The sequence below is a fragment of the Panthera onca genome, chromosome F1 (genome assembly GCF_046562875.1).
Source record: "Panthera onca isolate mPanOnc1 chromosome F1, mPanOnc1 haplotype 2, whole genome shotgun sequence".
NCBI classification, from domain to species: domain Eukaryota; kingdom Metazoa; phylum Chordata; class Mammalia; order Carnivora; family Felidae; genus Panthera; species Panthera onca.
Genome location: NC_138355.1, coordinates 2,796,212 through 2,823,536, shown reverse-complemented (window position 1 = coordinate 2,823,536; position 27,325 = coordinate 2,796,212). Strand labels below are relative to the sequence as shown.

At 45.4% G+C, this 27,325-nt stretch overlaps 1 protein-coding gene and 1 long non-coding RNA gene across 2 annotated transcripts in view; both read left to right on the top strand.

The window, feature by feature from the left end:
• Positions 1-18,144, top strand: part of LOC132676859 (uncharacterized) — a 349,918-nt gene extending 331,774 nt beyond the window's left edge. The window contains exon 20 of the mRNA XM_081791818.1: positions 18,044-18,144. Coding sequence (XP_081647944.1) covers positions 18,044-18,129 — 86 coding nt within the window. The 3' untranslated portion in view covers positions 18,130-18,144. The remainder of the gene's footprint in view (positions 1-18,043) is intronic.
• Positions 18,145-18,578: 434 nt separating this feature from the next.
• The window catches only part of LOC145713334 (uncharacterized), a 485,335-nt gene continuing 476,588 nt past the window's right edge, over positions 18,579-27,325 (top strand). The window contains exons 1-2 of the long non-coding RNA XR_014136401.1: positions 18,579-18,726; positions 22,987-23,048. This is a non-coding gene — a long non-coding RNA (uncharacterized LOC145713334). The remainder of the gene's footprint in view (positions 18,727-22,986; positions 23,049-27,325) is intronic.

Here is a 27,325-nt window from a genome sequence, read left to right as displayed (position 1 = left end):
CCCCACCCCGCAACCACAAGTGCATTCAGCTGACTTTGGCACGGCCATTAGTGTGAAATGCAGGTAGGAAGCCCTGTGCTCCCAGTCGGCCCACAGTTTCTGAGAAGTGTGAGGCCACCTCAGACAATGTAGGTCAACACCTGTCAGTGCTGGGGTCACTCCTCAGTCTCTGGCCCAAAGCAGATAAGACTCAGGGAGATACTTTAGGGCATTTAATAATAGGATCATCACAAGCCCTTGAAGCGTTGGGTTGCGTGAGCCTAATGGCCGGGGACAGTGACAAACAGGAACTCAATATGCACTTTGTTATCAGCCCGGACTCTGCCTCTCTCTCCCTTCCAGCCCCTCTCCTTTGCCTCCTTCCTTCACCAAGACAGGTGGCCCGAACAGCTCAGTTTTTGCTTGTTAACCTATTGCTGCCAGGCAGGCTGGGCCCATGTCATGTTAAGCAGAACCCCCTACGTGAGCACAGCAGCACCACCATTGAGTGATAGTTACCCTGTGTCCTCCTGGCTGTCCCCCGAGGGCCTGGCGGAACAGCATCCTGGGACAGGGCTGAGGCAAAGGCCCCGTCCAATGCCACGGTGAGCTGACCTGCCTTTGTCTGAGACACAAACGCTGCTTTCTAGGTTTCTTTCTTTCAGTTGAATTCATGTATGAAAATGTGGAAATGTGGGCAGGCTCATCAGAGACGATATTTATCAGTTCCTTGTTGGGGATGGGTGTCAAGTCCTACCAGTGACATCTGGTTCATGCAGCTGTTTGCGAAGGGTTGCACCAGCTCGTAGACTGTGTGTGTGTGTGGGGGGGGGTGGAGGGGGGCAGGGCTTTCCTTAGTAGAAATCCCCCCTCATCGGATTAAGAATTTCATGATTGGAAACCGACATGGACTTGAGAGGACGTGATCCAGGAATTTTCAGCAGCATTCTCTACTCTGGTCTTTGGGGCTTCTACTGGATGGTCTCCCAGCTAGGTCTCTAAAGTCACCCAGAGGATACATGGGAGCGATCTGATCCTCATGCTTTTCTGTCATTGCAGGTGGTCTCGGGATTAAGTGAAAATAGTAAGTTCTGCAGAGTCCCACACTTGCTGGGGAAAGATTAGGTAGTAAGAGACGCGGGGCTTTCCTGCTGGCTTTCGTTGGTAGCACCATCCCGATTCTGGGTGCCTGCTGGGAACGGGGGCTGGGGATGTGGGGAACGAGGCTGACACTACAGGGAAAGAACCGTGGCCATTTCTTCACAAGCACTTTTGCTCCCTTTGGGTGGTGAGGGTTTGTGTGTATGGTGGTGGGCTCTTCCCTGTGTGAATCTAAGTGATGTGGCTCTGAATGTGTGTGTGTGTGTGTGTGTGTCTCCCTAGACTGGTGTCTCCTCCAAAAACACAGTTGACAACATCAGCTTCTAAGTGAAAATTCCCATCACCATTGTCTCATGCAATTATATGTATTTCAAACTTGATCAAATTCTGCACTTTGAGTGTGTACAGTTCGTTGTATGCTAATAAACTTGGGGGGAAATCCCATTGCCAGGTGGGAAGGGTTCCCAGCATTCTAAGTGGACAAAACTATTTCAGAATCACCATTATTGGGCCTTTCCCTGGCTCCGAGGACATCAGTTGGAGAGTTTGTCTGACAGGTATTGGAATTCTCGGTTCTAAACCCTATCTGTATCCTTCCTTCCACTCGTGGGCACAGGAGCCCTAGCCCTGGGTGGTCACTACAAGGGCACTGACAGCATCTCCCTCACTCTTGTCTCACACAGTGCTCAGCACTGAGAAGCGCCTCTTGTAAAACCTCTGGGCTGGGATCTAGTTCAGAGGTGGAAAGGTCCCTCCTCAGCTTGTCCCAGCCTGTTGGGCCCCACACTAAGTTAGGTATCTGCCCCAGCTCTAGTCCAGGTCCGAGAGAGAGGGGTGGTTTCCTGAGGACAGTGAGGTGCTCCCCCCTACCCTGCTGCTCTGATTACATCCAGCACAGGTGTGGAGGGTCATGCTCTTCACTCTGCTTACAAGTGGGCCCCTTCTGGGATTCCTCTAGGGCTTGGGTGGTGGCCATCCTCTCTGAGTGTTCCCAGGGACTAATGGAGTGCCTGGCACATGTGTATGAGCCCTAAGGGCCTATTAATGAAAGATCGTGTCAGGCCAACAAATCCTCTGCAGGCACCCTCAGGGCAGGCATGTCACGTCTTCTGCATCTTTGGATCCTACAGCTGCACTATCCAGGGGGGAAGCCACTAGCCAGATGTGCTGACACATGTTTAAATTAATTAAAGTAAATGAAGTTAAACATTCCATCCCTCATCACACTAGCCACAGTTCAGGTACCTAGCAGGTGCATGTTTACAACACAGAGCACTTCCATCCCGACAGATGGCTCTCCTGGGCAGCTGCTCTGAGCCTGGCCCAGGGTGTGCTCATGGAACCCACCTAACCCACCATGTGTCCGTCACAGTGGGAAGGTCAGGTTGGTTCGTGCCCAGGTGAGAGCTATCCCGATCCAGTGCAGCTGGGGCAGTGCCAGGGGAAGGTGGATCCTTTCTCTCATTTGCGGGTTTGCAAGGGTGGTCAATGTCTCCTTGAAGGACTCTGACTCCACCGAGCCCAGGGAAGGTCTGAGGACCCAGAGGAAGGACAGCTGATGCCGGGTGGGCCAGCATGGGCTCAGCTGGAGCAGCAGGGACAGGGGAGACCCTCTCTCTAGTACCCTGCTTGCTCATGCTTGTGTCTGTAAAGATTGGACTGTCCACTGAAGATAGGATTCGAGCAGCGAGGATGAAGAACCCCTAGGTAGGGAACAGCCCTCAGGTGTATCAGGAAATGGTTTCTGGGAGCTGTCAGGTTATACCTGCAGCTTTGGAGACTGAGGGAGGTGGGTATGAAATCAGAGAGAAAAGGAAATGTGCATCCTTCTCATATTTTAATGCTGTAGGAATAAGAGCTGTTATGTCTGTTGGCTTAGGGTGTACTGTTCTCAATCTTTTCTTGCTTTATTTAAAGTCTCTCTTTCCGCTAAGACCTGCTCTCTTCTGCTCTGCCTCTGCCAAGCATCAAAGCCTTGGTTACGGTAGGTTCACATGTCTTGGGACTTGAGCAGGGGCAGTTTACTGGGTCGCATTTAGTGTGATCTGTGACAGAGGTGGTCTGATGAGGCATATTCTGGCATGCACACTTGAAACGGAGACAAAGTGCTTCTATGTGAGCTGGGTACTGGGGACCTGGGGACCCTCTCCTCTGCACCTTCAGGTCACAGAGCAGCACCTGTATGGGCTACCTTCAGCTTTGCCTCTGGGTGAAAGTGTGCTCCCTGGGTGGGCATCACAGAGAATGTTTCCTCTCCAGCTCCTGCAAGTCCTCCTGGGACCGTGTGAAGAAGTAAGGTGGGAGGTGCTCCCTGGTGCAAGTTCTCTCCTCCTCTCCTCACCCAAATCCTGGGTCCCTGGAGCCGAATAAATCCTGTACTTTCCTCCACGTGGAAGGGACTTCTGTGCAGCTCCCCCCCCACACCCGCTGATACCCTCCCTGGTTGGCAGGATTTCTAGAGGCCTGTGTGAATGCCACTGGGCCCTCGCACACACTGGGTCTCCAGGCCCCGCTGAGCTGTCTCCTGGGAGTGAACAGCTCCAGGAAAGAGGCTCTTGGCAGTGGAGCTGGGGTTCCTGCCCCTGTCAGATCCCACTCCTCCAGCCACACAGCAATGGGCCTGCTCCCCACACCACTGTTATAGCCCTCCGTGTGATCTTTCTTATGCCTGCCTGGGTCCTCCCCCACTCCTTCCAGTGCTCAGGGCAGAGGCTGGCAGGCACAGGGGTTTCTATGGCTGCACCTGTTGATGTTTTCCCCTCGCTTCACCTATAGACTGGGGGACTTTGGGCAAGTTATATTACCTCTAATGTCATGGTCACTGTCCCTAAGGAGCTGGGACCTATGTGGAGGAAAGGGCTGTGGGAACGTCCAGTGTCCTCCAGGTACCTAAGGTCAGAGCAAGCACAGGCCAGCCACACGGTATGGGGAATGGATTGTGTTCTCCAATGGCCCAGCACAACCATGAAGGTGCCCCTGGATTTGGCTGGATTGATTAATTGATGGATTGATTGGTTAGGGAAGGTGGCAGTATAGCCATGGCATGCACACTTGGGTTCCACTCTCCCCATATTGGAGAAAAATACAAATGTGGAGGCTGACCAGGAGATGGGAAATGGACAGGAATCTGGAGGCAGGAAGGAGTCCAGGTGGTCATTGGGGAGGGAACTTGGGAGGCAGGCACTGTATTGCACACAAAGTCCTAGGGACAGTGACTGCCTCTTGGAGGATCAGGGTGGCTCAGGTACTGCTTCCTGTCCCAGGCATGGAATCTGAGGACTAGGAAGGGCCTGGAGTCCCTGGACCTTCTCCTCATCACATTGGAGAAGGTGGGAAGAGGGCCCCAGGGGGATTGTAGTGTGAGGCCACAGTTGCCACCTGGGGTCTGGGATGTAATCCCAGAAGCAGCAGCCTGTGTTCTCACCTCCCCTGACCTCATCCTCTCTTTCCCATGGCCACCCCATCACTGTCGCTGCCCTTGTGCATGCAGAAGTCTGTTTTACAGATCCTGAGGATTAGGATTCAGACGCTAGCCATCTGCATATAATTTACTTCTTACTCCTGGCTATTTTCTATTTATTTCTGGCGCTTAAGTCTCCTGTGTGACTCTTCCTTGCTCCCTCTTTGGATGATTCCCATCCTGAAGGACCCAGTCCCATCCAGGCCCAGGAAGGCCTAGCATCTCCAGTGTCTATACAATCTCCCCAGCATCCCATCACCAGGCTTTCCCAGCAGCACCCTGTTTCCAGGGCTGAGCAGCCCTGCATGGTGGGTTGGACACCGGGCTGGAATGAGGAGGGCTGGGATCGCTCTGCTGGAGGGTCCCCCTGGGAGACTGTGTCTGCCCTGGCTGAGCCTGTCTGGTGCTCTCCTGCCCCAGAGACAGGGATGGGGGCCTCTGCAATCACATGACTGTCTTCTGCCTTACAGCTACCAAGATCACACAATTTTAAAACAAGAATTATTCCATCAGGAATCTGATTCCAGAAATCCTCCTGTCGTGGATGAAAGAGAATGTGTCAAGAAAGAAGGGGCATGGAGTGGAACAGGAGGAGGAAATGGAGTGCAGAGAGGCAGGAGGAAGTGCAGAAGGCAATCAAGTGGCCTTCAGGGAACCTGGATGCCCAGGAGCCCGCTGGGACAGCCCACAATGCACGTGACCTTGCAGGAGGACATGAAGGTTATGGCCATGTGCCACAAGTGAAGGGTGTACTGACAACATAGCCCAGGGAGCAGATAGCCATGCCCTGCCCAGCCCTAACTTGGTTGGGACACTGACTCCTGACTCCACGGACTCCTGGATTTGGGCGACAGGGCTGGAGGCCCCTGCGGGGCCACATGGAGCAGGTCACATTGTGTTCTTTGGGAAAGGTGTCCCTGGAGGGTTCAACATCTCAGTCCTGCAGGACCCTATGCTGCCCAACCCTCTCAAGGGAAACAGGGAGCACATCAGCCACTCAACAAGGTGAGATAGTGCAGGGTGGGCTGGGTTTTTCCCAGTTCAGGCTCCCGGGGAAAGAGGGAGGAGGACAGAGGCCAGGGGTCTCCCTGTGAATCAAGTAACGTGGTTCCCCTGGCTCAGCTCCACATCCTCATGGGCAGAGAGCAGCCTGTCTTTAAGTAGGGGCCACAGCAGTCTCCAGTCCGGGATGGGAGTTGCCCAAGGCCAGTCATCCCTTCAAACCCTTCAGAGTCCTCTGGACGCCCTGGGTCACCTTGTGGCACCATTTATCAGACTGGGATTCTACAGATTTGTCATATATACAGAAAAGCCAAAGAGAGCAGACAATTTTGAAGCAAATTCAATGCAGTGCTAACTTGGAATATGTTAAGGAGTAAGGTGTCCCAGTTACTTACATTTCTCTTTCCAATTTTGTAAATAAATATAAGAAATAGAACTTGTATTATATTTTAAAAATCAGTGTCTTCTGTGACCTTACCTTGCTGGAATATGCTAAAAACATATAATTCATGATTGCAATAGGACACGTACTGATTGTGTTTTAATTTAAAGTTGTAGGCAAAGTTTGATGGGGTGTTAGGAAGGATTATGAGTGAGGAAAAGAGGGGAGAGGTTCACAGTCTGTTGTGACTGTGCAGGTGTCATGATAGGCTGTATTGCATGTGAGGTGGGGAGCAGGGTCACCACTCTCACCATCCTGTATCATTAGACCTCTTGTTCCTCACAGGGCCCAGAGGGTGGGACTTGGGCTTTTCCTCTTGTAATTCTTTCCGTTAGCTTCCCCAGTTGGAGCTTTGTGTAGAGAGGAGTTTGTCTGCTTCCCCCTGGGAGAGTGGTAAAGCTTTCCTTGCCCATAGGAATGGATCCGGTCTATAAGGGCCACCTATGATTGCTTGGACCTTGTGTTTCAACATCTAACTTAGCCAAGGCCAATTCCTACCTCCTGTCCCCGGACGTGAGCCAGAGGACCTGGGACAGGACAGATGCCTCACCTTGGTGTTTCAGCATCCTTCTGTGAAAAGGATGAGAAGAGTTCTCCAAGGTCAGTCCAGGTCCTCAATCTCGGACACCAGCTTCCCCAGCTGACCACCTGTCTTGATCTTATCTTTCTGAGTGAGCACAGACAAAATGGGCACAACAAACCATCCTCACAGGGCTCCTTCTGGCATGAATTGACACACTGGAGGCAGCGGACATCACCACATTTTAGGAACATGGGTTTTTCAAGATAACTGAGGCAGATGAGACATCTCCTTCCTTCTTTAAAACGTTCAGCCATACCCACTCTCGGTGGAAAAATGAACATGGTATTAGAGTTTCCTAAGGACCTAAAGAAACAGGACTGCGTTGGGTTTTATCCTCTGTTTGCATAGACATGTCACGTACCTACTACGTGTCCTCCCTCTACTAGGAAATATAAACGCATTACAAATATAAACATAAGTGACTCTTGGTGCTGCTCTTCTGATATCTTCTGATATTTGAGATGCTAAGTAGAATTAAAGACTCGGTCATTCTGCTTTGACCTGAGCTGGTAAAATAGACCAGACCTGGAGTGTCCAATATTGTAGCCACCAACTGCCTGTGGAAATCGAGCCCCTGGAATTCAGCTCCTCTGAATTGACGTGTGCTCTGTGACATGCACACTGATTCTGAGGATAGGGTAAGAAAAAAAAAAAAGAAGAAGAAACTTTCTTGTTGAGGTTTTAAAAACAATGTATTTTTGAAATCAAAGACATGTTGAAGTAGTACCATTTTGCCCATTACAATGATTTGATTTTTGACTTGTTTCTTTTTACCACAGAGCTACTAGACAATCTGTAGTTGACATGGGTGGGTCCCATTCTATTTCTGCCTGCGATTGCCACTCTAGGCTGAGAGATACTCCCAACTCGCAGAACCACTCCAACCTGGCTGTGGCTCAGACCCACAGCAGCAGCTGAGAGGTTGAACCAATGGGAGAAACTCAATTCAACATCTCGTACAACAGTCCAAGTTATGATCTGTTTAGGGAAAAGAAAGAATATGCCATCTCTCAAGCCTGGGTACTGAAAATCTACTCCCGCCCACAGCCCCTAGAGCAGAGAGTCCAGGCGTATACAGTGTCCCTAGGGGCAAACACTGTGTTTGTGATGGATGTGGCCTCAATAACACTTGCTGTATTCATAGAAGGATTTGTTCCCTGGACTTTGCCGTCTCCCATGTGCCTTTTGTAGAACACTGACCAGCAAAAAGGAGGTTGCAGAAGAGTGGACTCCTCCTCTAGGAGATTCTTGTCTGGTTTCCAACTCCCTTCAAAGGGGACTCAGTTCTGAAATGAGATTCAGAATGGGCTCCTTATGTTAAAGGGTCCTCTTGCCACTCTGCCATACCAGAACTCACCTATTTCATCATCCGATTATGTTTTAATTTAATTCTGGGAGGACTGAGATTTCCTGATGACAGAAATGGTGCCACATGTGTTTTTATTCCACATGGAACTGAAATTTCAAAAGAAACAGCAGTTTCAGAAATTTTGAATGTGAGAATTGATAAATGTGAAGAATTATCTGTGGTCAATAAATATCATGTTTTCCTTGTCTTGTGGACAAAACCAGACATGAATATTTAATTTCATTAATATTACTCTCTCTATACAATACTCCATAGTTATGTTGCTTACACAAATATGCTTCATCTGTCAAGCACATAATGTGTCATAAAATTCCCATTTCAATTTGACTCACTGTTTAAAATTAAAACCTTCTGGTTTACTACTTAATACACTTAGCTTCTATAGGATATGAATTTTCACTCATGTTAGCTCAACGATTTGAAACATGTGGGCCCAGAGTGATGGGCACAGAACCTACTTTTGAGGAACCGTGGGGGTACCAAGCTGAGGAGGGGATGGAAATTGGCTGTGCTTGGTTCCACTCCTAGGAGATAAATTCTTCACTTTGATTTTATTGCCACCCAGTGACTAGAAAGTAGAAATCTCTTACTGCCACGTTTTCCTGCACAGTAAAATATAAGATTATCGGTGTATCAAAGCCCACGAAGCATATTTTAAACAGATTTGAGCTTCAAAATATGGGAAGGTCATAACAACAATTGGTAAATTACACGCATTTTAAATATCTTTATTAGTGATCTGTCGATGAAATTTGAGGAGTTTTTGTTGTGTCTCACTTATTTGGGTCTTTATTCTTCAACTGTAGAAAAGCGGAAGGATTGTAGTTCTTGAGTGACTGGCAGACACAGGAAGAAGGTTGGGTGAACCGAGTGGTAGTAAACATGGCTGGCCGCTAGGTGGAGGTATGTCAACGACGTTGGAAGCACTTCCCTGTTCCCTGGCCTCATGCAGGCTTAAGGCATCCACTCTTACCTTCTGAAATGTCCACCGGAAGGCAAACACCCACCTGATCCTGCAGTTGCTCCGTTCAGTAAACATTTCTGTCTCCTGATAACCAAGGGTAGCCTCACCCCCTGCTTCTTCACAGGACGATTAAAAACTGTAGCCATTTCAACTCGTAGGTACGTGTTCAGCCTTCCCATTTTCCGGGGAACTTTGATCCATCCTTACTGTGTGGCCAAACTCCGCTACACCCAATGTCCCCTCAATTGTTCCTACCTGTAGAAACCTTTCCTTTTGTCCCAAGACAAATGATGTTTGTACTTTGCTCTCCCAGGACAACTTGCGGGGGCTTCTGATAGAATCCGTCGCTGTATTTATTTGGATGGGGGTGGTCTTAAATTTTCTTTCATGACACAAATTTAGAAGAGAGCTGGGCCTGTGGTCTTGATTTTGGATATCAAATACAAGAAGAAAAGTAGACAACAAATAGTGACTCTTGGATTGATCTATGATTTAATACTTTGAAATCCATCAGATTTCCTATACATTGTCTCCTGACCTTGCTTCTCCCTACACTTTCCTGGTTATCTAGGAGTAATACAAACAACAGAACATAACGGAAGGGAGAAAACTTGATTGCACACTATATAAAGAATAAAGCAAAGGAAACTTACCTGAATTGTGGCACGACATCAAGAAGGGGAAATATTAAGATTATCTAAGAATTATTTCTAATTTCCTACCACAGAAGTTAAGTCTACAATTCTCGTGCTTCTTGTACATTTTCACAAATTTCCAAACTTGAGCCGAACAAAGGAAAGCAAATGTGAAACTCATACAATGCCAATATTGAGAAGTGGTGGTTGTTTTTGATTTTGAGAGACAGTGTTCTAAATGGATTATAAATGCTCTGAGTTCACACCTTTGTCAGCCACCAACAGATTTAAACCTCATACACTTTACTAGGATTACCAAGGGGTGGAAATGCTGTGAAATGGCTAATCAATAGTAGTTTTGATGTGAATGTTAGTTTAGATAGAAGATGCAGGATAGGATTTATTGTAACAATAGTAGTCTCATTTCTGTTACACTCGGTAGCAGAAGTTTCAAAACAGAAACGTTGTCCAATTTCCTGTGATTTTGCACACACTCCAGTTTGCTTCACAAATCCTTGAAAATACATATTTGCAATCACAGAGAGAAATATCTGGGGAGAAATGATGGTGTCCACGGAGTGAGCTTTTAGAGTACACTTCTCGAAACAATGATTGTTACATTTCATTAAAACATTTTAGTATTTAACAGGGCCCCTGGGTAGCTCAGTCAGTTAAGCATCCGACTTTGGCTCAGGTCATGATTTGTTGTTTTACACGTTCAAGCCCCACATCAGCTCTGTGCTGACAGCTCAGAGCCTGGAGCCTGCTTAGGATTCTGTGTTCTCCCTCTCTCTCTGCCCCTCCCCCACTCACACTCTGTCTGTGTCTCTCAAAAACAAGGAAACGTTAAAAAAAGTTTATGTTTGGGGTGCTTGGGTGGCTCAGTCAGTTGAGCATCCGACTTCGGTCCAGCTCATGATCCCGTGCTTCGTGAGTTTGAGCCATGTGTTGGGCTCTGTGCTGACTGGCTCAGAGCCTGGAGCCTGCTTTGGATTTTGTGTCTCCCTCTCTCTCTCTGCCCCTCCCCTACTCTGTCTCTCTGTCTCCCAAAAATAAATAAACATTAATTTTTTTTTAATTTTCCTTTTAAGTAATCTCTGCACCCAATTTGGGGCTCAACTTCACGACTCCGAGATCAAGAGTCACACGCTCCACTGATCGAGCCAACCAGGCAAGCCCTCATTACTTTTTACAAAATCTAAATATGAGAATATATTTATTGCATTCACACCAGTGGGGTCTGTGCCTAATTCCTTATAGATAGATAGATATCGACCCTTTAACATTGGGTTCAGAGATTGGGAGGAATCCTCCTTTTTCTTAATGAGACTTAATAGACATGGCTTAAGACAGGGTTTCTTACACTGGGCTCTGTCGACATTTTGCGCAAGTCTTGTGAGGAGCTGCAGGATGTCTTACAACATGTTTAGCTGCATCCCTGGCCTCAGCCTGCCAAATGCCAGCGGTGCCTTCCCCACTGTTGAGAACCTTAAATGTATCCAGAATTTGCCAGATGTCCTCTGGGGGCCCGATTTCTCCCTGATTGGGGGCCACCAGAAGCCAATATCATGTGTCCCAGAGAACTGGGAAGGTACTCTCTCCAGGTACAATAATCTAGTATGTACCTTAATTAAGTAACAGTAATATTGGACTAATGAGACATTGAGAGGGTGTGAATACAGTGAGTGAGAGAAACTCCAATGTAAGTCTGGAGGCCAGGATTCAAGGGAGGTGAGGGGAGCGCTGAATTCTTTTAGGTAATTTAAATGATTCCTATACATTCATTAAATTAATTGGTTTCTCACATTTTAAAGAAGATGGCTAAGGAGATAGCAAGATGGAGAATTTAGATGATTAAACCATTACTGAGTGCTTACCATGCAATCCATGCCTGGCAACATGGATGTGGTTTTGTCACACACTGACTCTGGGTCTGGAGATTCCAGGCAGAGATGTGATTCTCAGTACTCAGTCTGACAAAGTGGATTATTTCATTATGTTCCTAAAGTATAGCCTAGGAGATCCTGAACAGTACTGTCCACTCTATTGGTGTGCTGTGAATGAACTCCATTTACACTCTCCTCTACGGTAGCAACCAGCTCTGAGCAGCTCTCGAGCCCTTGAAATGTGGTCACATTTCATGTGTCACAGTGGAAATCTTAACATTTTGGATGTATCGGATTAAAAATATATTACTCACATTAGCTTCACTGTTTTACTGTTTTTGATTTTCCTTTTTACAGTGTGTTTACTGGAAAAGCCAAAACTATGTATGTGCTTTGCATAATTTTTATCAGAGAACAGTGACCTAGAAGGTGGAGAATTGTGCCCTGTTGGAATCCTGAAAGTCACCTTTGTTCTGGGTTCATGTCTAGGCCAGGTAGTACATGAAGACAGAACGGGGGATCCTGCTAAGTCTGGGTCCTCCTTGCATCTCAGCTCAAAGCCCTGGACATTTTTTTGCAATGTAAATACATATCTTTATTACTTAATGTTATACCTTTATAAAATTTATCTTAATTTACTACCTTTCCTATTGTTTTTCTGATTAAAACATATATACAATGGCAAAGTAGAAAATCTTAAGATTTAGAACATATAAAATTAATAGACGTCTGATTCTACTATTCAAAAAGGACACGATAACATTTCTGTTCACCTTTCCCATATTGACACAAGAAAAGTTTACCTTAGTTTTAGTTGACATTTTTCTTTTTATTATATTTTCTTAATGTAAATATTATTTTAATTACTATTTTTCATTTTATGACTTTTTCTATATGTATCATCCTTGATTCTAAACTTCTAGACTAATTTGGTAGAGAAAAAACATATAATTAATGTGGCTGTTAGTTTTTTATCAAAAACACAGGCATGTGTGTTTCAGTGAAGAGCTAAAGGTAAACTCCTTGTCCCACACCTTTGCTAAGAAAATAAATATGCCTTCTATGTAAGTACTCTACATCAAATTGTGTTTATAATTAATGGGTCTATAACCTGACTAAATTACGTTAAGATATAATGATTACTTCTAATATTTCATCTGGGACAAATTTTAAACTTCATTCTAGGTATGTTCTTTGACTCAGATTGGTAGAAATGGGAATGGATTGTGTTTTAAATAAAAAAAAATGGGACCTCTCTTTGTTCTCAAAATATTTTCTTTTTCCCTCTTCACCCTGAAATTTTGACTAGTGATTATAATTGGTGTTGGAGGGGTCAAGTCATTTCCCTTCATGTAATTTATTTTCAAAACAGAGAATGACAATGTGTGAGACCAGGGTTCAACTTTTGAAACAAAAGCACTTAATCTCCAATCGTGCCCCTGTCTCTGTAGAGACACACCTGTCCACACAGCAGGAGTTGGACGGTGTGCACCTGCATTCCCTATGAAAGCTCTGTAGCCATGGCGATGAAATGATGGAAGATGTCCTTTTTTCCAACTGCCAGTCTCTGAGCTGAGCAGTTCAAATCTGATAGCGAGTGAGTTCTCAGATCTGTACCTAGCGTCTTCGAAGATGGGCAATCTGAATTGTTGCTGTGGTGGTATGTTCATAAAGATCTTCTTAACACTGTCTCCTACTAACTGGACAGTTAGCTGTTGCTTAAAATGTTTTTCCATGGTTTAAAATCTCCTCTCTCTATCTGGTCGTACAGAGTTATGAATATGTTTTATAGTTTTGTTTTATCTCTTGATTTTCGGTTATTCTATCAAGATAGCTCCCTTGATATTTTTTCTCCATTGAGAAAAATGGACTATATCCTGCACCCCTTTCTTGTCACCACTAGGTATTCCTAGGGGAAAACATACAGCAATGTCTATTGTAATGTAAGATCTTTTAAAACTCCAAAAGTATGTATTCAAATTATTCATTACAGAAATGTAGAGTGAATCCAGAATGGTTGATATGGAAGGTATCCATCATTGTTTTTAACATGCTTTCCCTATACTCTTTATACCAAAAAGGGGTATTGGGTTCAGTATCTGGGGAGATGTGTTCCTTCATTCACATAAAGAGTTGTCCAAAAGAGACCCTAACAATATGAGAGTTTCAACAATTTGTGGCCCCCAAACACACATTTACTTTTATCCTTTGGGTGTTATCCAGAATTACACTGTATACATTGGATCACCCTGGAGAACAATCATGAATATTTCTGGTCAAGGGCCACAGAGAGTGGGATCCAGGGTCACCAACAGCTTTTTTTTTTCTTTTTTTCTTTTCTTTTGTGTTTTTTTTTTTTTTTTTGATGCCTCTGATTCTATCAAAACTAAATTATGTTGAGGTAAAATGATAGTTTTTAGGCAAAGCAGCTGTGTAACAATGGTCTGGGAACTCAGACTCCCAGGTTTGAATCCACCTCCGGAACTTGCAAAATTGTAAGGTCTCATTCAATATCTATACCCTCTAATGAATCTTTCTGACCACTTGTTATACACCACACTCTACATGCAATAATTCATTCAATGCAATCACAAACATATGTGATGGTTTGTTACTCTTCCTACTTCTCAGGAAGAGAAACTGAGGCACAGAGATTCTTGTGTCCAGGAGCATGAACTTCTAAGAGTCAGGATATGAACCCAGGAATGTAGTCCCAATGCTCATGCTTTAACTACTGAACTGCACTTCTACTTAGCCATGGGATCACTGTGTGGGCAAAGGAGTTCCAGCATCTGTGTGTATGTCAGGAATCACCTGGACCAAGGAAAATCCCACATGCTGTCTATTATTATGAGGTAGTCTCTGTGGTACCATAGCCCAGGGAAACTCTCAAGCCAGATTATTATAGAACTTGCCTTAGTCACTAATAGGAAAAGGATCTAGAAATCTTACATGGTTCTGGTCAGTTCAAAGATTCTGAAAGTTTGGAGGCACAAGTTAGGAAAACCTGGTCAAATTCTGCCAGTGCTGAGCTACTCCTCAGCACTTGGCCTGAGTCCAGTAAGGACTGAGGAGATCCTTTAGAGGTGTTGGATGGCATTGTCAATATGAGTCAGCACTAGTAATGCTGAAGTTCTGTGAGTCTACCCGTGAGACAATGAAAATGAAGCCTCAAAGTACCAATTCACAATGAACCTTGTGCCATCACCCTCATTGCTACTCCCTTGTACAGCTGAGTTAGAGAGCTGGTCAGTGCCTGCTCACTCAGTTTCATGGTGTGGACATTCTTCAGGACACGGCTCAAATCTGGTAAGAATCAGGAACATAATGGGATGGTGCCTTACTCAGCTGCTGGAGCATGCATCTCTTGCTCCCTGGGTGATGAGTTCAGGCCCCGTCGCATGTGGTGTGTGAAGACTCATTAAGGAAAAAAGATTCAGGGACATAATGTAGTATATTCGGTAACATTATCAGCATGAGCCCTAAAAACAGCTTGATTCCCATGAACTACACACCATAGGGACCGTGACCAATAGAACTCAAACATATGATTAGTAGCCCGGTGTCCATCCTCCTTGTTTTGACACTCTCACCCATGCTCCAGTGGGGCCTTTGCTCCTTAATGAACTATCCCATTGCTTGCTAGTAAATGAAAGCCAATAGCTGACATGCTTAATGAATATATACCCGGGTAGCATTGCAAAGCAAGACTAGAAGAAAAATAGCACATAATAATACTGTTTGGTTTTCAACGGTGGGCTTTCCTCATGTACAATTTGTGAATCATTGCTGAGCTTCATAACAAAGGATTTATGATTAACTAACACAGACTGCTGTGCCTAGATTTGAATCTAGTCTCTCAGTAAAGGGTTGGTTATAATCACCTGCAAAACAGTAAACAGCAGATGAAAGATCAATGCAGGTCTGGGTGATCCTTAGGGAGAGTCATGGCAGTGGAGAGGGAGGAGGCTTCTCCAGGCCGTGGGTATGGAGGGGTCCATCTAAAAGGAGATGGGACATGGGCCCCTGCCACTGCAGGGTCTCAAGAAGGATGAGGAGTCCATAAAGATCAGATTTTGGGGAAGGAGGAGGAACTGGGAAGGGGCCCACTCAGAGCCAGTACAGCCCCTGCCCTCCACCAGCCAGGCCTTAGTCCTGGCTGCTCAGATGGTTCCTCAGACCAATAGTCAGTGCCACGTTAAGTGTCTCAGCCTACATTCAATAAACCATCAAAGCACCAGCTTGATGCGCCAATTTCGCAGTTAATTCACAGTAGCTGCTCAGCCAGGCTTAGTCAACTGAAGGGAAGCTAATTCTGGGCAGAGCCATCACATGACAGTTGGTTTTGAATGTCGTGGCTTTGGAGTCAGCTTGGGAGCTGAGCAGACCACTGGCCACTGAAGGTGGCCAAGTGGCCATTGAGGAAGGCTCCTTGTGAGAGCCTTGGTAGTGTGGACGCTGGGTGAGGATGGCCACTGTTGGGCTCCCCCTGCTCCTTCAGAAGGGCTTCACTTGGTGGTAACTGCATTGGGCCTTGGGTCAGGGGTTGAAACCTAGAGGTGGGAGGCTGAGTTAGGATTTGCACTTTTCTCCTAGCTTAGGCACCTCCTCCAGGGTGTCAACTGTCTTCCACAGAGACCTTGGGGAGGAAGATTTGATAAAGAGACTGGGGGAGCCCCTGGCTCAGGGGTTCAAGGCATGATCTCAGGTGACCTGGGAAGGTCCCAGATTTTCAGGGATCTCTATCCCCGGGGAACATCTACATTCCTATCCTGGACCTCCCACTCTTCAGAATAGTGAATCTTGGTGAGTCACTTAATCTCTTACAGAAAATATGGGTCACAGGCCCTGCCCTCTCTGCCCCACAGGTTGATATGGGATCCCAGGAGATGGTAACAGGTCTTCCCCATGAGCTGTAAAGCATCCTAGCCATGGACAGGATGAAAAGGAAGCTTCCATCCTCCTTTGTCCTGTAGCCATCCAAGTCCCCACTCTAGATTCAACCACTACCAAGTGTTTAGGTTAATGTTCCAGACATTTAGTGACTGAACACTTACACACTGCTTCTGAACCATCAGTCATTTTTTTCCGAAGACTTTTCCTGCATTTAATCACTTTCAACTTCATACCATAAGACTAATAAGCAGACCCTAAGAAAGTTTTCATTGTGCAGTACAGGGAACATAGGCACAGCCCAACTGGCACCAACCCCATGCTCTCAATGACTGGATTGCTCTGATTTCTATCCTGTCTCACCCAGACAAAGGTATTTGCCCACACAATGTCTGTTGGAGCGTTTCTTCTTTTTCTTTCGTGGTAATGGTACTCAACCTACAAACTCACTCTTACTGATTTTCAAGCAGTTCATCACAGGCCCTATGTTGCAAGGTAGGTTTCCACAACTAACTTCTTTTGTATAAATGAAACTTGGTGCCCTGAACACCAACATTTCCTCCCTTTCCCCTCCCTCCAGCCCCTATTCTATTCTCTGTTTCCATGCATTTGACTATTTTAGGTTCCACATGTAAGTGACATCCTGCAGTATTTGTCTTTCTGTGTCTGGCTTATTTCGCTTAACACAAGTCCCCCAGGGCCATCCATGTTGTCACATATGACAGGATTTCCTTCCTTTTTAAGGCTGAATAGTCTCCCAATGTATGAACAGACCACATTGTCTGTGTGCATTTGTTCATCAATGGACCTGTTGTTTCTCTATATTAGCTTTTGTGAATGCAGAACAAGGGAGTTCAGGTATCATTTGGAAGACAAGATTTCAATACTTTTGGATGTGTTAGCCCAAAGGGGGATTGCTGGATCAAATGATAGTTCTTTTTTAAATGTTTTGAAGAACGTCCATATTGTTTTTTCATAGTGACTGCATCAGTTTACATTCTCTGTTGGGTAACTTTTAAAAGGTGATTGATTGCTTGGTTGATTGAGGGAGTGGGGTGGAATCCCAGTCAGGGATTTGATCCCAGACACCTTGAGATCATGACCTGGGCCCAAATCAAGAGTGGGGCATTTAACCAACTGATGAAATAATCTATACGGTCAGGAAGATCGGGCATTCCTGCTGGCATCAGTCTGGAGAGCTACCCTGACTCCAGGTTCCCTGTAGGACAGAGGCTTGAGGGTGAGGAGAAAAGACAGATTTCCCAGGAGAAAACCTATGTCCATGTTTACAGTGTGAGGAAGACAATGTATTCACTGTGTGCATTTGTGTTTGTGTGTGTATGTGTGTGTGTGTGTGTGTGAGTGCATGTATGTTTGAGAGAGACAGAAATTGAGGGACAGGGAAGGAGACAGGGAAACACATTAAAAGAAAGAGGCACACACATTCATTAGAGAGACAGAGAGAGAGGAGAGACAGCGATAAATGTGTCCTTCCCCAGGAGATATGTGCCACTGACACTGCACAATAACCAATGTCTATATTCTCAAAAAACTCCTCAAACTGAACACTTCAAGGAATACTGCTGAGCGTGGCTCAGGAGTCACATTCAGCACATGCAGGTAACTAAAGCCTCCGTATTCTCTGGCCCGTGTTCATATCAAGGAAGAGTCCCTGAGTTTTCCTGAGCAGCACCAACAATGTACTGACGTGTGTTCTCTGTCCTTCTAGGTGTCCCTGAGGAGGAAAAGATGTGGGCCGTTCCTGTCAGGAGGCAGCAGGATGTTACTGAGGTGAGCTTTCCTGTCTTTCCCTGAGAAACACAAGTCATTTCTTAGTGTCTTTCCAATCAACGTCTGTTGTAAATAGGACAATGTACATTTTAAATGATATTGTTACTTTCCGTGGTGTGGAGTTTGGAGTATGGATGTCTCTTGCCAAATGTAACCTTGGTCAGGGGGACATTCACCACTGGCAGTGCTAAACCTGGTCATAAACAGTGTCAAAGGATATTTTTCGTCAGCAGGAATTTTTCCTGCTTGAGTGAGGAATTTTGTAGTCGGCATCCTAAGTGGTCTTCAGAGACACATCCCCAGGAAAGAACAACTTCTGACGGGCATGCTATTCATTTGCTATTGGGGACCTTTGACGCAAGCACTGTGTGCCATCTGGTTTCCTAAAGTCCAGAGAAGAATGAAAGCCCAGTGCAATGAGAGTTCATCATGATTGGACCGTGATGGTGTTTCTTTTCTCTACATCAGGTCGCCGCAGGTGCAATGGAAAATGGTATGCATTTTGGAATCTGTCTCTCCTGATGAAATAATGTGTATATTCAGGAAGATGGGGCATGCCTGCTGGCATCAGTCTGGAGAGCTACCCTGACTCCAGGTTCCTTGTAGGAAAGAGGCTTGAGGGTGTGGAGAAAAGACAGATTTCCCAGGGGAAAACCTATGTCCATGTTTACAGTGTGAGGAAGACAATGTATTCACTGTGGTGTGTGTGTGTGTGTGTGTGTGTGTGTGTGTGTGGGTGTGGGTGTGCATGTATGTTTGAGATAGACAGAAACTGAGGGACAGGGAAGGAGACATGGAAACACACTAAGAGAATGAGACACACATTCATTAGAGAGACAGAGAGAGAGGAGAGACAGCGATAGATGTGTCCTTCCCCAGGAGATATGTGCCACTGACACTGCACAATAACCAATGTCTATGTTCTCAAAAAACTCCTCAAACTGCACATTTCAAGGAATACTGCTGAGCATGGCTCAGCAATAAGTCCAGGCAGGTAACAAAAGCCTCCGTATGCTCTGGCCCATGTTCATATCAAGGAACAGTCCCTGAGTTTTCTTGAGCAGCACCAACAATGTACTGATGTGTGTTCTGTGTCCTTCTAGGTGTCCCTGAGGAGGAAAAGATATGGGCCGTTCCTGTCAGGAGGCAGCAGGATGTTGCTGAGGTGAGCTTGCCTGTCTTTCCCTGAGGAACACAAGTCATTTCTTAGTGTCTTTGCAATCAACGTCTGTTGTAAATAGGACAATGTACATTGTAGATGATATTGTTACTTTCCGTGGTGGGGAATGTGGAGTATGGGTGTCTCTTGACAAATGTAACCTTGGTCAGGGGGACATTCCCCACTGGCAATGCCAATCCTGCTAATAAACAGTGTTATATGATCTTTTCCTGAGTAGCAATATTTCCTGCTTGGGTGAGGAATTTTGTAGTTGGCACCCTAAATGGTCTTGAGAGACACATCCCCAGGAAAATACAACTTCAGATAGGCATCCTATTGATTTGTTTCTGGGGACCTTTGACTCAAGCGCTATGTGCCATCTGGTTTCCTAAAGTCCAGAGAAGAATGAAAGCCCAGTGCAATGAGAGTTCATCATGATCTGACCGTGATGGTGTTTCTTTTCTCTACATTCAGGTTGCCGCGGGAGCAACGGAATATGGTATGGATTTTGGAAACAGTCCCCTGCTGATGAAATAATCTATGTGGTCAGGAAGTTGGGATATTCCTGCTGGAATCAGTCTAGAGAGCTACCCTGACCCCATGTACCTTGTAGGAAAGAGGCTTGAGGGTGTGGAGAAAAGAGATTTCCCAGGGGAAAACCTATGTCCATGTTTACGGTGTGAAGAAGACAATGTATTCACTATGTGTTGTGTTTCTGTGTGTGTGCGTGGGGGTTTGAGGGTGACAGAAACTGAAGGACAGAGAAAGAGACAGGGAAACACACAAAAAGAAAGAGACACACGCATTCATGAGAGAGAGAGAGGGAGAGAGGAGGGTGACAGATATATATATATATATATATATATATATATATATATATGTGTGTGTGTGTGTGTGTGTGTGTGTGTATCCCCAGGGGATATGCGTCACTGACCCTGCACAATACCCAATGTCTAGGTTCTCAACATAACTCCTCATACTGCACACTATAAGGATTATTGCCGAGCGTGGCTCAGAAGTAACATTCATTCTATGCAGGCTACCAAAGCCTCCATATGATGTGGTGCATGTTCTTATCAAGGAACAGTCCCTGAGCTATTCTTGAGCATTACCGACAATGTACTGACATATATTCTGTGTCCTTCTAGGTGTCCCTAAAGAGGAAAATGTGTGGGCCATTCCTGTCAGGAGACACCAAGGTGTTGCTGAGGTGAACTTGCCTGTCTTTGCCTATGGAAGACAAGTTGATTACTTAGTGTATTTCCAGTCATATTCGGTGACATATGACAAGGTACATTTTACATGATAGCATTCAATTCCTTGATAGGGAGATTGGTGAGTGGTTGTCTCTTGCCAACTGTAACTTGATCAAGAGGACATTAACCACTGACAATGCCAATACTGCTAATAAACAGTGTCATTGGATCTTTTCCTGAGTAGCAATTTTCCCTGCTTGGGTGAGGAATTTTGTAGTTGGCACCCTAAATGGTCTTGTGAGACACATCCCCAAGAAAAATCAACTTCTGATAGGCATCTTATTCATTTGCTTTTGGGGACCTTGACTCAAGCGCTGTGTGCATCTGGTTTCCTAAAGTCAAGAGGAGAACCAAAGACCAGTGCAATGCGTGTTCATCATGATCTGACCCGGATGGTGTTTCTTTTCTCTACATTCAGGTCGCCGCGGGAGCAATGGAATATGGTATGGATTATGGAATCATTTCCCTGCTGATGAAATAATCTATGTGGTCAGGAAGTTGGGATATTCCTGCTGGCATCAGTCTAGAGAGCTACCCTGACTCCAGGTTCCCTGTAGGACAGAGGCTTGAGGGTGTGGAGAAAAGACAGATTTCCCAGGGGAAAACCTATGTCCATGTTTACAGTGTGAGGAAGACAATGTATTCACTGTGTGTGTGTGTGTGTGTGTGTGTGAGTGTGTGTATGTTTGAGAGAGACAGAAACTGCGGGACAGGGAAGCAGGCAGGGAAACACACTGAGAGAAAGACACACACATTCATTAGGGAGACAGACAGAGAGACAGCGAGAGATGTGTCCTTCCCCAGGAGATATGTGCCACTGACACTGCACAATAACCAATGTCTATATTCTCAAAAATTTCCTCATACTGCACATTTCAAGGAATACTGACATTCAGTCCATGCAGGTAACCAAAGCCTCCATATGCTCTGGCCCATTTTCATATCAAGGAACAGTCCCTGAGTTATACTTGAGCAGCACCAACATGGTACTGACATGTATTCTGGTCCTTCTAGGTGTCCCTAAAGAGGAAAAGTGGCAGCCCCTTCCTGTCATGAGTCACCAGCCTGTTGCTGAGGTGAGCTCTTGTCTTTCATTGAGGAACACAAGTGCTTTCTTAGAGTCTTTCCAATCAACTTCTGTTGTAAATGTGACACTGTACAATTCAGATGACATTGTTACTTTCCCTGTGGGGAGAAACATATTGTCAATTTCCCTGGTTGCTTCTTGCCAACTGTAACGTTGGTCAGGGGGACATTGACCACTGGCAGTGCCAAGCATGGTAAGAAACAGTGTCAAAGGATCTTTTTCGTCAGCAGCAATTTTTCCTGCTTGGGGGAAGTATTTTGTAATCTGCATCTTAAGTGTTCTTTAGAGACACATCCCCAGGGAAAACAATATCATACAGGCATCTTATTCATTTCCTTTTGTGGCCTTGACTCAACCACTGTGTCCCATGTTGTATCCCAAAGTCACCAAAGAGAACTGAAGAGTGGTGCAAATACTGTATATCATGATCTCACCCTGATGGTGTTTTCTTTCCAAACATTCAGGTGGCCGTAGGAGCACAGGAAAAAGGTATGTATCCTGGAAACAGTTTCTTGCTGAGGAAAATCTTTAGATGGTGATGTAGGTGGGGCATTCTTGTTGTCTTCATTCTGGAGAACTACCCTAATTCCAGAGTCCTGGGAGGACTGGTGCTTGAGGGTGGGGGGGAAAGACCGATGTCCCAGGTGAAAAACTAGGTGTTGTTTCTACAGTATGAGAAAGATAATGTATTACTTCTGTGCGGTGTGATTCTGTGTGCATGAGTCTTGGGGTTGTTCTGTATGGGTCTGTATGTCGCATGATTGTGAGTGTGTATGCGTGTGTGTGTGTGTGTTTTCTTGAGCGACTCAGAGACAGAGAGACAGAGCCACACACAGAAAGGGTCAGACACATGAGAGAGAGAGAGAGAGAGAGAGAGAGAGAGAGAGGTGGGTTTGCCCAGGAGATATGTGCCACTGACACTGCACAATGACCGGTGTTTACATTTTCTTTTTTTTTTTTTTAAAGGTAATAACTGCTCATTTTTATTTATTTTTTTAACTTTTTTTTTTTGAGACAGGGAGAGACAGAGCATGAACAGGGGAGGGTCAGAGAGAAGGAGACACAGAATCTGAAACAAGCTCCAGGCTCTGAGCTGTCAGCACAGAGCCCGACGCGGGGCTCAAACTCACGGACCATGAGATCATGACCTGAGCCAAAGTCGGCCGCTTAACCAACTGAACCACCCAGGCGCCCCTGTTTACATTTTCAAAAACCTCTTCATACTGCACACTTCAAGCCACGCTCAGCAGTAACATTCAGTCCATGCAGGTAACCAAATCCTCCATATGCTCTGGCCCATGTTCATATCAAGGAACAGTCCCTGAGTTATTTTGGAGCAACACCAACAGGGTTCTGATATGTATTCTGTGTCCTTCTAGTTGTCCCTAAGGAGGAAAAGCGGCGGCCCCTTCCTGTCATGAGTCACCAGGCTGTTGCTGAGGTGAGCTTTCTGTCTTTCCTTGAGGAACACAAGTGCTTCTTAGAGTCTTTCCAATCAACTTCTCTTGTAAATATGACAATGTACACTTTAGATGATATTGTTATTTTCCCTGCAGGGAGAAGCATATTGTTAATGTCCCTGGTTGTCTTGCCAACTGTAACCTTGGTCAGGGGGACATTTATCACTTACCGTGCCAAACCTGGTAATAAACAGTGTCATAGGATCTTTTTCGTCAGCAGCAATTTTTCCTGCTTCAGTGAAGAATTTTGTAGTCACTAACCTAAGTGGTCTTGAAAGACACATCTCCAGGAAAAACAACTTCTGACAGGCTTCCTATTTATTTGCTTTTGGGACTCTTGACTCAACTACTGTGTGCCATCTTGTTTCCTAAAGTCAAGAGGAGAACTAAAGAGAGTAGCAATGAGTATACACCATGATATGACCCTGATGATGTTTCTTTTCTATACATTCAGGTGGCCTCGGGCGCAATGGATAATGGTATGTATTTTGGATCAGTCTCTTGCTGATGAAAAACTCTGGAGTCAGGCAGATTGTGCTTTCCTGCTGTCTTCAGTCTGGAGAGCTACTGTGACTCCAGCTTTTTGGTAGGACAGATGCTTGAGGTTGTGGTGGAATGGATTATCCAGGTGAAAACCTATGTCCATCATTACAGTGTGAGGAAGGCAATGCATTCACTGTGTATGTTGTGGGTATGTGTGTACATTAGGCTTCAAGGTGTCTTGTGTGACTCTTGGTAGTTTGATTGTCAGTGTGACTGTGTGTCTTTGTGTTCGTGTGTTTGAGAGAAACTGAGGGACAGAGAAAGAGACAGAAAAACACACACAAAGAGTAAGAGACACACATTGAGAGAGAGAGTTGTGTGTTTCCCTATGAGATATGTGCCACTGACACTGCACAATGGTCAATGTCTACCTTTTCAAAAAACCTCCACACACTGCATACTTTATAGGAATATTGTTGAGCATGGCCCATTAGTAGCATTCAGTCCATGCAGACAACCAAATCCTCCATATGCTCTGGCCCATGTTGATGTCAAGCAATACTCCCTGAGTTATTCTTGACAAGCACCACCAATGTATTGACATATCTTCTGTGTCCTTCTAGGAACCCATGAGAGGGAAGACCTTTGCATAGTAGATGTGACGATGCGGGACTATAAGGAGGACCAATCTGTGGCCAAGGTGAGCTTGCCTTTCTTTGACTGAGGAATTCATGTTGCTTCCTTAGTGACCTTCCAATCACATTCAGTTGTAAATCTGTCAATGGACGTTTCAGATGATACCATTAATTTGCTGGTGGGGAGAGTGGTGAGAGGTTGTGTCTTGCCAACTGTTGCCTGGTTCAAGAGGACATTTACCACTGGCAATGCCAAACCTGGTGATAAACAGTGTGTTAGGATTAATTTTATCAGCAGAAATTTTCCCTGCTTGGGTGAAGAATTTTAGAGTCTCCATACTAAGTGAACTTGAGAGACACATCCCCCAGAATACACAACTTCTGATATTCATTTGCTTTTGTGGCCTTTGACTCAACCACTGTGTTCCCTATTGGATCCTAATATCAACAAGATCTAAAGAGTGGTGCAATCAGTGTGCCTCACCTTCTTACCCTTATGCTATTTTCTTTTCTATAGTTTCCTGTGGTCTCTGGAACCATGGAGAATTGCTGGAGTCCACCTCCAGCAGGTCCAGGGGTTCCCGAAGGAAGAACAGCGTCGGTGAAAATAAAATACAACTAAAATAAAAAAAAAACTGGAAAATAAAAAACTAAAATAAAAAACTAAAACTAAAATAAAAAGGACACAGACAAGAGCAGTGTGTTGAACTGGACGATTTACTGCAGTAAACATGGCATTATATATGCTAGTGATTTCCTTGTAGCTTACATCATCTATGTTTTTCTAACATTATCTAATTTTGAAAATGTTCCTATGTATAAACGACCTTTAAGAAATAACATGGTGATTTTCCCCTAACTTTCCCGCATACCCTTTGATTATAGATTAATTTCTTACATTATTCCATTATGCATCTGCATTTATCTATAATGTACAAAGCATTTGCTTTGCTGTTCTTGTGAAAGGCCCTCCATTTCTCAACACCTCAGGTGGAACAGTTACAGGGACATGACCTCCTAACCACATGAGGCCAGAAGAATAATGTGTTTGCCTCAGTCCGAGGTGCCGGAAAGGGGCTGAAAGGGCCTTAGAAACCCATGCCTCATACGTTCTCAGAGAGAATGCACCTAGGAACCAATGAACCATTCTGTAGCTTAACCGACTAGGTTCAGTCATCATGTGGAATACCTCCGGGGGGCCAGGTGGGCCTAGGGGTTGAAGTCACCTGTGCCCAGAGATACACTCCTTAGTTGATGGAGTGAGGCTTTCAAATCCATATGTCTCTCCTATACAGGCTCTCTTTGCTGGCAAAGGTACAAGGCTATCCTTCCTGTAAGTAGAGGAGTCTCCATAGGGAATGGCAAGGGCTAAACATAAGGCTGCACAATTTCTTGAGGAACCTTATTTTCTTCCCTAATGGTTCTTTTCCCAGGGGGCCTGCTGAGGGCAACTGCACAGCAGACAATACCCCAGGGAGTTTTAAGGCCAAATTACCTAAAAGCTGGAGTACAAGAAGCTTCACTGTCGGTGGGCCGCCCTTCAGTCACCAATCCGTTGACAGCCTGGGCCCTGCCACTCAGGCTGGATAGCTCAGCTTCCAGCAGAGAATGGTAGGTATTCAGGAATCAATCATTTGCTGTCTTTAGTCAGGGAAGTCCTTCTGACTTTGGGTTTCCATTGAAATGAGGATCACAGATGTAGTGACAAAGCGATTTGTTGAAGGGTAAACCATGTTCATGTGTTTACAAGCATGCGTGTGGCATTCAGGTAGTGAGTTTATGTGTGTGAAGACTGGGTGAATCTCTTTGTGAACTGACAAGTGTGTGAAGTGAGCAGGTATGTGCTTGTATGTGGTCTCTGTGTGAGAAGGTTCTGTGTTTCTAGATTTGCATTTCCCTAAATAACACAGTTGCTGGTGTGAACTTTGTCATTTATAAGAAAAATCCCATCACCGAGCTTCATGATATGTGTCTGTATGTCAAAGTATATAAATATGGAAAATTTAAATATAGTCAGTATATTATACACCAAATATAGCTTGTTTAGGCTGAAAAAAGACCTATTAATAGCCAGGAAAATATTCACAGGATTCTGAAAGGGAAATATGTTTTCAGAATCCATATGATTCTGTGAATCATGACTTCGGTTCAGGGTAGACCTCAACTCTGAGGGGGCTGTTTCATTGCCTTCGGGGCACTTGGATCAATCCTGATGAAAGAGAAGGAGCCCTAATGGTATCTAATTGGCCTCTGAGAAAAGGAAGCTTATGGAAGTGATGAATTATGGAGGGGTTGGCACAGGCTGTGGGGATGGGGGCTGGATGGGGAGACGAGGCTCTTTAACCCCCAATTCCTAGTACTTTCTCTGACATCTCTACTTTCTGAGGCAGACCCTGAATTTCTAGGCTGAGTTTGTCATCAGTAATCATTTCAATCCTTGTTCCTGACCCTCCTTGTGTGGGGCACCCTCCAGAGCTGAGACTAGAGTGATCCCAGAGTCCTTGCTCCATCATACTTCAGCAGTAAAGGGATAACTACCCCAGGATTACTGCCTTCCTGCCTCTCCCATACTTTCCAAAAAGGAGATTCAAGGAGCCTGAGAAGGAATCCTCCCCCTCTTAGCTGGAGGGCTGGGGCAGGTGGCCCCTGGTGCAGGCGTATGCCACACCCAGTTCTGGACGGCATCTGAGAAGAGGATCCTCCAGCTTCTAGAAATCCTTTATCTCTAGATCTTAGTATCCCAGTGGTGTGGAAGATAATGCCTGCTGTGCGTGGTCGAATGCAGGAATGAAACCAGCAGCCAGGCTCTAAGAGTCCTTGCTCCATCAAAGACTTCAGCTTGAAAGGGTGAGAGCATGATCCATGGTCTTGGACTAGATGTTAAGCGGGAAATACTGAGAGCTTGCAGAGGGAAGACATGAAGAACATCCAGGCTATGTGAGGTTGGGAGGGGACACCACGGTGGCAGGATTATTTGAGTCAGTGTAGCATCAGCACCTGGGCCCAGCCTTATCCTCACCGAGGATGACATTTGGGCTCCTTCTGGGTGGGATGAGGATAGGACGAACCGGCATGCCAGGTGAGAGCACCATATGGACATCTTCCTAAAAACCTGGGGAGAGGGGCATCCTTCCTGTGCC